The 10,356-nt window shown below is 37.4% G+C and overlaps 1 protein-coding gene across 2 annotated transcripts in view; it reads left to right on the plus strand.

The window, feature by feature from the left end:
- Positions 1–9,957, plus strand: part of ST6GALNAC3 (ST6 N-acetylgalactosaminide alpha-2,6-sialyltransferase 3) — a 667,044-nt gene extending 657,087 nt beyond the window's left edge. Inside the window, exons 4-6 of one of the 2 annotated variants that reach the window (XM_004369071.2) lie at positions 834–941; positions 2,028–2,215; positions 9,946–9,957. In XM_004369071.2, the coding sequence (XP_004369128.1) occupies positions 834–941; positions 2,028–2,214 (295 nt within the window). In that variant the 3' untranslated portion in view covers position 2,215; positions 9,946–9,957. Of the gene's footprint in view, positions 1–833; positions 942–2,027; positions 2,710–9,945 lie in introns of those variants that run through there. The other variant, XM_023731160.1, reaches the window with a different exon arrangement.
- Positions 9,958–10,356: the final 399 nt, after the last annotated feature.

The raw sequence follows: 10,356 nt of genomic DNA on the forward strand, positions 1-10,356 counted from the left end.
GGTAGAACTGCCCCATAGAGTTTCCAAGGAGTGCCTGGTGGATTGGAACTGCCAGTCTTTTGGTTAGCAGCCATAGCACTTAACCAGTACGCCACCAGGGTTAGCCACCTCCAAACCCAATCCTCTGGCCTTCATGAAAACAGAGGCTTTGTCTGTTTTGACAGCTCACTGTATCCCCAGTATCTAGAACAGTGATTGGCACATAGTAGGTGTTCAATGAAAAATTGTTGAAGAGGTGGGTAACATAGGTCTTACAAAGGAAAAATCTTGGCTCATGATGGCTAGAAATTGGTAAGGGAAAACTTTTCAAATGCTTTTGTAGACCAAATCATTCACCTACACTTCATCCAATTTACACTTAGGAATCCAACAAGTCTTCTTAGAGAAGTTGATATGTCCAGGTAAGCATGATAACACCATTATCATTAGTTCCCATCTGAGCACCAAGCATCTTTTAAAATATCTGTCCTCTGATATATAGGACTAATTTGCATCTTACAGAAAATCAAATAAATTATTTTTTACCTAAAGGGAACAGGATTATTTGACTTCAGATAATTGCCACATGGTTTCTCTTCCACACAACATAGCTTCGAGGCTTAAGGTAGCAACAGTGAGAGCATGCCTATAAATTATTCAGAGATAATTCAAAATAAGTGTATATCTTTGACAGATTGTCAGGTTTCTTCCTGCTTTTTATCCTGATAACAAGTGCTATGTTTTTGATAAAATGATGCTCATTTCTCACCACAATTTATCGTTTCTGTGTTGACTGTGTTGTTTTATTTTGTTTGTTGTTGTTGTTTGTTTTTGTCCCCCCCCCCCCTCAACAGAGTCCAGTCTGGCTCTTATCTCAGCACGGGGTGGTTTACCTTCATTCTGGCCATGGATGCCTGTTACGGCATCCACGTCTACGGGATGATAAATGACACCTACTGCAAGTAAGATCACAGGAAATTACTTTTATGCATCTCCAATTCTGAGATCCTGTCAAAGTATCACAATTCATTTTAATACCATAAATCTGAAAAACAGATAAAGCAACAATTATTTCCCAGTGTTCTTTGCAGGCATGACATTTTATTGTCAGTGCATCAAGCTGTGGCTTTTAGGGGTGATAAAAAGAAAAATATTTACCACAGTCTAATGTCAAATGTCACAAGGAACATTTTTTCCTTAATCAGTGGCATATCAGGGACTTGTGGGGCTTGGAAAGACAGAACACGTTTAGTGGTTATTTAATTTGCAAAGCAAGTTTGACATTTCTGCTCCTTTAGTGGCTTGATGGATGCCTATCTACTCACTGGTTATATTTGATCACGAAGGACAAAATGTCCAGAAGCCTCAGAGAAACTGACAGATTAACCAGAATTCCTGGAAATTATATTTCACTAATAAGTGAATACCTGCCAGATCCCTATTTTAAAACAGTGTGTTTATCCACAGTGTATCCTCACTGGTAGGATAGTTTTTAATTAGATAATAAAACATGTCCTCCACGCTTCATCAGGATAATGGAATATATTTTCCCACCAACAATTGGTACAATCTAATTCAGACAGCATTTTAATCATATTGTCAAAGTGGTAACTCTCAGCCACAATCTTCGAACAATTATCAAATATTTCTACCCTAACTATAAGCTTAATAGAACACAGATGAACCAAATATCTTACTCTGAAAAATCACCAAGTTTCTTTAAACTCTGCAAAACCATCAGGCTATCCGGAGTTTGCTTCCAGTATACACCATTTCCTTCTTCAAAGGATAGCCATATGTTGGAATATAATTGGTGTAATATATAAATTTTATTTGATCTATTAAAGCTCTGAGGGCTTGGTACATCTTCCTAAAAGCTTTCATACATAATAGATTTAAATTCAGTTCATGGACAAGAATCATATATGGGTTTGTAAGTAAATGCATTTACTGGGCACATAATGAATTCTTGTAAAGCAATGCTCCATTCTTCATCTCCATCTCTCTCTCTCTCTGTTTTTTTTTTTTTTTTTTCTTTTCTTTTCTAGGACAGAAGGGTATAGAAAAGTCCCCTACCATTATTATGAACAAGGAAGAGATGAGTGTGATGAATATTTTCTTCATGAACATGCCCCATATGGGGGGCATAGATTTATCACTGAAAAGAAAGTGTTTGCTAAATGGGCCAAGAAACACAGGATAATATTTACACACCCAAACTGGACAGTGTCTTGATGTTGAGTTTTGTTTTGTTTTGTGTCTTGCCACACCATTCGATGCTATCATAATCGCAACTATGATGCTGATGATCCTCATGCTGATGATAATAATGATGAGGATGATGATCAGGACAGCGACAATGATGATCAAGTTCCTGTACCTTCTCAGACATGGATGGTGACTCTGCCAGTAATTTGAACTTGGATTCTGTGAAGGGTGGTTGTGCTCATTATGTTCTTTCTGAAGGTTCAACACTACATACTGCACTTTATAATTTAACTGGAATTGAAATGAAGGACAGTGACATGACAGCTATGACCTAAGAAATGGGAAGATTATCCTTCAAGATGGCTGCCCAGAATTCTTGAACTGTGAGTAGCTTCCAAAAGCCATGGGAATTGGCCACATGAGGCAAAGTTATTGACTCTACAGCCTCTTGAACCTGAGCAGCTCCACCACCTTGAATAATGGTTGATTGTCAAACACTGACTCAAGAAATGGTATCTGGGTACAAGTATTTTACTATAGTTACTAGTTAGCCTGGCAGAAGGGAAGGTATCTCTCCCTGACATACCATCTTCATACAGTACTTCTTACAGCTGAAGCCTCTGTTTAATTACCTAATTAACAATGAAGACACCATGGATACCCTACCCAACAGGATTACTTGACTATCTCAATCATTTAATTCAAAATGGACCAATTATCAAATCTTGATGATTTTTCACTCTAGCCACTCCATTCTTACTACTCCAAATAATATAACTAAACATGTTACTAGAATGATCTATATTAATGTTTAGTTATTTTTTGTTGAGTCCTAAATAATTCATAAGGCTATTTAATATGTAAGATATCAACTTTAACATTGTAATAACATGTACTGTGAAAGCATTCCTAAAACATAACCAAAAGGGTTTACTAACTCTGCTTCAGTATCCAACAACACAAAATTTTGTGCTTTTTAAAATCATGAAATAGGGAAAGCAAAGCATATTTTTACATCAATTTGTATACGATCATACTTCATAATGTATATTTGTATATTCAGATTTCTATTTTATAAGTCCAAGATGTGTCTCTACATACATAATATTATCATTGCCAAGTGCCAACTGTCAGACATGGAGAGGAGATGATTCCTTGTATTAAATCTGACCAGAGCTTCTGCCTTCTTGGGGTTTATTTTCCCCACAGTGTATCAGTTGTTATACCATAACAACAATAATAATGACTTTAATGTCCAATGTGCTTTGTCATTTAGAGTCTTTTCACCTATGCTACCCCAAGTGATGCCCGTGACCACCCTGTTGGGCCACTGTGTTGGCATTCTGCCACTTCTTTAGCAGATGCTCTGTAATTTGTTCATCATTCTCATATACTCCAGATTGCTTCCTTTGCTAATATTTGTATAGAATAGCATTTACGTAGACTAGTAACCAATTGATTTCAGTGCCAAAAACAATGTATTATGTCAGGATTATGTAAAAAGTGTCACAAAGATGGTCTTGGCCATAGACTAGGACCTTTGTGAACTTAAGTACTTATTTTTTTTTTTAATGGCTCTATTTCTATGGGGGAAAAGATGAGGAAGCAGGGACAATGGCAGGGAATGAAAGCAGAGAAATATAAAATTTCTGTCCCAGGTTTGAGATAACTTTATTCTCCAATTACTCATTGCTCGTTAAGTATTAGAGGACCGATTTGCTTGAGAGAGTAGCTGAGAGTCCAAAAAACATTCTTGCAGAACCACTGGCGAGGCAAAAGCCAGGTTTAATTATTAGTTGATATTTACAGAATGTTTTAGAGGCTAGAAGTGATGCTCTTTTCACCTCAGGAGCATTTTACAGCTCTTTGCAAGTGCTAAGTACTATGATTAATTATTATTAAAATATGCCATCTTGGATGAATCCTCTTTCATGCTCCCTTCTGCCATTTTGATACCCCAATACTCAGATCTATAAAAATTACCAAACACCAATTCCATCGTTGGAGGAAGTTGTTATTCTTTTGTTGTTTCCTTTCAGTTCTATGAATGTTAGTTTTTTTTAGAGTTAATGATGGATAGAAATGTTCGCTCAAAGAAAAATAAACAGATACAAACGTTAAAACTGTAGTACAGACCTTTATTTTCTCCCCACTGTGATAGAGAAGTTACACTTTTAAATAAAAGGGAATACTGGATAGAATGCTTGGGGGAAGGAGATAACTGAATTTATTTTGTTTTCTGGTAAATGGAGGACCAACTCTGTTTTAGCCCTGCTGAGGAGAAACTTGAAAACTTGCTCGCTCTCCTGCCTCACTGTAGCTTTCTCTGATGAAGGAGACTTCTGCAGTACCTGGGGGCTAGAAGTGAGTGTCAGTATCCCTCACTCCATGGCAGTAGGTGTGTGTGGAATAGGTACTTTCTCTACACTTACACTGGCAGTGTTTCCTTTGGAGGGGCTGTTGTTGTTAATTGCCGTTGATTCCAACACATGATGACCCCATGTGTGCAGAGTAGAACTGCTCCATGGGGTTTTCAAGGCTGTGACCTTTCAGAAGCAGATGGCCAGGTTTCCCGTCCCTCCCCAACCTTCCCCTTCCTTTCCTTTTTCTCTCTTTTCTCTTTTTAATTAAACCGCAGCTCTATGCTTTTTATTTTTGTTTTCTCTTGTCTCTTTCTTCTAAAAGTAGGAAACAAAAACACATTATTCTCAATTTTGAGACCTGGATGGTTGATTTCCAGTATAATCAGAATTTTGATAGAATCTCATAACTTATTTTTCTTAATGGTCTCTGCTTTCATTTTCTATTCTTTACCCCCAGCTTCCTAATTCTAGTAGAAATGCAAAGTCTAATTTCTTACATGTTGAGAAGAAATTTTCCATCTAAGATTTACTGATAGAGAAAAGCATAGCAAAGGACCAATTCAAGAAGAGTGCTCTTTCATGCAAAATTCTGGTCAATTCCACAGGCTCCAGTCCACTAAAAGAAATTTCATTTAGCACCTAAATACTGGCAAATCTAACTACGCTCACTCATCACTGATGTATCTGTAACCAGAAAGTTAATTAACATCTGGAAAATATAAAAATATTTTATTATCATCCAAGGCTCTAGGCAAATGTACCATGGAAAATGGCCCCAATTTGCTGGGATCAGCATTAAAACATGCAAGCTAAAAATACTACAGTAAATATTATTTTTACTAGAAATCCTAGAAAAAGCAAGGGTTCTAGAAAAAGCAAGGAAATGTAAAAGTTTTTGTTAAATGAATAGATAAATCATTTCTAAGTTAACCCAGTGATAAGTAGTAATGATTTACATTGTTATAATGGTAATGTGAATAAGAAACCTTTTAGAGTACGATTTTACATAGCTACGAAACCTATTAAAGAAAATGCAATTTGGGGTGATGCTTGTATGTATGTACAGTGATTCCGTGTGTGTGCACACATGTGTGTGCATGTGTGTATACACACAGAAGCTCATAGGTACACATGGAGACATATATTTAATTCTATATTTTCCACTGATGTGTATGAATCACAAAAAATACTATTTTTAGACTTGATTTTGAATCTTGATGAAAAAGGAAAGCAAAAAATCAAAATTAAATATACCTTAAATATTCTGATTGCTTTGAGAAAGAGTACATAAAATCATATTCAATGGCTGGCCGGAAGAATAAAGCTAGGGGAGGCGCTAAATCTAGAACTGCGAACACAATTAGATGCCACAGTTATCACAAATCAGACTTGTAAGTATAGCAATCTGTATAGCAGGCTCTGTCGATTGCATCTCTGCTAAAGTCACAGTGAAAAACATTGCATCAAGCTTCATTCACACTGAGATAAATGAATGTTGCCCCCTCCCATTCAAATTAGCCTGTCTTTAGCATAAGCAAGACACAGATTTGCATGATTTTTATTCTATGGCTACAGAACTGTGACCATTGTGAAAAGAGAAAAATGTATAAGGAGATTTCTGTTTGAGGATTTGGTATGAATCAGCTTATATGGGAGCAAGAGTCTGAACTGGGGTCTGAGGTTCTCTCTGTTGACCCTTCAAGATCAGAAGAGAATCATTAACTTCTTTAGGAGAAATATGACTGTAAAGTACTTCACCTGGTGGTGTTAATGGGATGTTAATTATAAACTCAGTTTAATTTTGATAAGCCAGAAAATATAGTCAAATAGCTTACATTTTTTTTTTGTTAAACAACATACCCATTTAGCATTTAATGTGCTATGTTGAAGCAAAGAACAAACATTGTCCAGTGTCAGTTGTCTGGATGTCTTAGCACAACAAAGACTTTAAAGTCAGGGCGGTGAGGGAAAAAATGCTTTTTCCCTTACTGCATTTTTAAAAAGCATGACTTCATCATCTTAGTAGTGTACATATAGCTCTGATGACTGAAAGACCTAGTGTGTAGCCTTTGCAAGTAGTCTAGACTTTGAAAGCTGAAAGGTCCCTTAGAGAGACCAGCCAGTTGAACCCTCACATCTTGGATTTGAGGAAACATACCTAGAGTGGTGAAATCAATTGCCTTTGGTTACAAAACAGACTAATAGGAGTACTACGATTCGAATTCATGTCTCATGTCTTCTTCTTTAGTGCTTTTCCACTACATTTCCTTGCTTTTTATTTTTTTTAAGCACAGAATAGTAGCTGGAAAAATGCACACGTGGCTTCGGAAGAGAGTGTCTTCCTAGAAACAAAGAGCTCCAATCAGTGTTGCTTACGCTCACAATCTTAGAAATTCTCACACCAAACTGTAGAAATATCCGCAGAATTGAAGGACAATATAAAAGTAATTGTCTTGGCTCCATTCTCTACATCACTAAGACTAGGCCATGTTCATTATCATGAAATTCTAGGACTAGTTTAATGACTGTGAAAGTGAGTTTTCTTTCTTGTTACTGAGGATAATTGAGTCCTGGAAACACTCGAGGGCTGTTGAGTGATGGAGGTTGCCTGGTGAAACCGGCAGGCCAGAGCTGAAGTGTCCTCATCCTCAAAACAATTCAGCGGCCAGGGATGGTGCAATAACCCACCCGCACCAGCTGGTGACATGCTGCGCTTTGGTTTCATGCTTCTCGGTGCCTTGCACATGATTTTTGAATCCACATATCCTTGTGAAAGGTAAATCAAAGCCCAAAATGCCCCAAAAAACTCGATCAGCATGCAAGTTTGGAAAGTTTTCTTTTCAGTCCACTTACATGATACTGTTAGAAAACGAGAATTTTGAAACTATATGCATTGGGCCCTGAAAATGGCTTCTTTGGCTCAGAAATAGCATATTGTTCTGTTGCTTGTTTTTGCTGAACCTTAAAGAAATCACTAGAGGAAAATTCCATGTAAATTGCCAAGGCATCAAATCAGAACTGTCCTTGGGCATTGTAACACTGCAGAAAACCTCATTTAGTTTTTTTTTTTTTTTTTTTATCTCTGCTTTTTATTTTATTTTATTTTCAGAATAGGGAAAATTTGTTTTTGGAGGAGAAAAGCTCTTCCTTCTTTACACATACATCTCCTTTTGTTCATGCCTTAGAGACTTCAGGAAAACAAAGCAGCTTACTTTCACAAAGGTGAAGAACATCTTAATGAATAAATAGCCAACTGCCAAATTCACATATTTGCCTACATAGTGAACAGTTTCTTCTAAGAAACTCCGAAGGGAGTGAAACCAGGGCATTTCATGGTTTCTTGTTACCTAACCTACAAAGCACTGATTTCCTCGTGTTTAACTTTGTTGTCACTGCTATTGAGTAAATACCCATTTCTATTACACACAGTATATTTTATGCTTCACTCATTTTTTCCAGTTCACACAATTTTTGCTTCTCTCATTCACTTTAAAAACATGCAATCTTCATCTATTTATAAAAGAGCCTGTAAGTGCACAGTTGTACATTTGGTGAGGTTCCCCCACCCCCCACCCCCACCCCACCGGCATCTTATTGCTTTATTTCTTTCTTTCTCACACATGAGTAGCATGCAGGTGCTCCAGCTGGCTGCCTACAAAGATGACCCAGAGACACAGGCTCCCTCCTTCAGGTGGAACTCTCATGTCGGAGGGGTTTATGGGCATGTTCAGAAGGGGTACACATCACAACACCCACATTCCATTGGCCAGATTCTGTCACATGTTCTGGCCTGGTATGAGCCTGGGCAGTGTTCTCCCACTGCGTGTCCAGGAGGAAAAGGAACAGGGTTTTAATGAACACACAGCAGTCTCTGCCACATGACGGCATATAGCCTTAAAAAAAATGCAGTTTTGTGCAACTGTGTGTATGAGTTATGTCAATAATCTTCATTCAGGTGTTAGCAACGCTTGAGAAAAAAAGTTTTTCATCACTTGGTCTCTGGGTGGCGCAAATGGTTTGCACTCAACTGCTAACCTAAAGGTTGGTGGTTCGGTTCGTACCTACCCAACAGCACCACAGAAGAAAGGCCTAGCTATCTGCTTCTGTAAAGATTACAGCCAAGAAAACCCTATGGAGCATTCCTACTCTGTAATGCATGGAGTAACCATGAGTCAGAATCCACTCAGCAGCAACAGGTTTTTGGATATCAGTACCCATACCTCAAGCAGAGTAAACTAGGAAACAAATATTATTCTAGGCCCTATTATGCCAAGAAGTGAGGATTTGATTCTTTTGTGAAAGGAAGCAAAGAAAGAAACTGGTAAGCTAGAAACACTTTTAAGTGATTTAACTCTACTGATAGTAGAAGAAATATGACTTTTGATATCTTAATTATCTATGGTTGAAGTAAAATAGATCCATCCTCTCCTCGGATTCAACTCTTTCTTTTTGTGCCTATTTCCTTTGGAAGATGTCACAAGATGAGCCTCCTTTTCAACTCTCCTTTGGTCTTCAGATCTATGCAGTGCTGTGGTAATTTTGTAAAAGTAAAAAATGAAGTTGCTGGCTCTCATATATTAAAATTAGAAATATCTCTCTACCACTCCGTCCCCTTCTCTGCTCACTTTGGCATATAAATGTGCTCAAGAATACTAATAAGGACTGTCTACCACCAAAACAGCACAGGGAATATCCCCTTAGAGAGAGGCCCTTCCTACTCTTTCTTTATCTTCAGCTCCCAACACTTCTCATCCATCCCCAATACTCTTTACCCTCTGACATTATTTCTTCTAAGATATCTACAAATCCTTTTCCCTTATGCTAATAGGTTTTCACATCCTCCAGTTCTTTCTTACCTAATAAAAAACTATTTGTTGTCTTGGGAAAAGTGCTTTGAGTGTTAGCATGTACATTTTCTTAGTTTGTCCATTGAGAGACATTAGCTGGAACTCTAAAAACAAAACGATTAGAGACGAAACTCTGCCAATGTTTCCCTTCTTTCAGATAAATGTGAAATTCCTCTTAAGGACAAGAAATAATAGCTCCTGGCTGGTAAACGACATAGGCTTGAATCACTTTCTAAAAGTTGTAACTGGTGATAATAAGAATATCTTAGAGTGCTTTACAGAGATAAATTATTCGTTTAACCAGAGCGTGGCTCCCACCACCATTCCTAAGCCAATGGTGTAATAATACAAGTACAGAATGTAACCAACAGCATTTCACACCATGCATTGTTGAGAGTTCTTGTACTCATAATTGATAACACTTTTCAAATATACCACTTTCCTTGCTTATGAAATAACTTAAAAATCTACATAATCTTTCAAAACAATTTTCTTCCTAATGACTCAGGTTCCCCAGAAGTATAACATATACAATGAAATTTACTTAGAATGGTCTTCCTTCCTCAGTGGTGGTCTTCCTTCAAATTAAAATTGTTTGGCTAACACATCCTTAGGTGATGCTGATTACAATGGGTTTTATCCCTAGAAAAAAAAAGACATACTCTATAACCTTTGATGGCTAAAGAACATCAATGTTGGACGAGGACATTATTGCCATGCAGGTAGAACTGTGGATCTTCAGAGCTGTGGGTAGGCCGTTCAATATGGTCAACAGTAGAATAAAAAAATAAAAAGTATTCAACAAGCACAACATATGAGTTCCATGAAACCAGATGAAAACTGACAGTAACAAATGTAAAGCCGAGCACTGAGGTTCAAAAAAGACAGGAGCATGACTTAACAGCAGTAATCGTGAAAAATACGTGGAGGCTTGAGAAAACGCTAATAACGAGATGTAG

The sequence above is a fragment of the Trichechus manatus genome, unplaced genomic scaffold, assembly GCF_000243295.1.
Source record: "Trichechus manatus latirostris isolate Lorelei unplaced genomic scaffold, TriManLat1.0 scaffold00003, whole genome shotgun sequence".
NCBI classification, from domain to species: domain Eukaryota; kingdom Metazoa; phylum Chordata; class Mammalia; order Sirenia; family Trichechidae; genus Trichechus; species Trichechus manatus.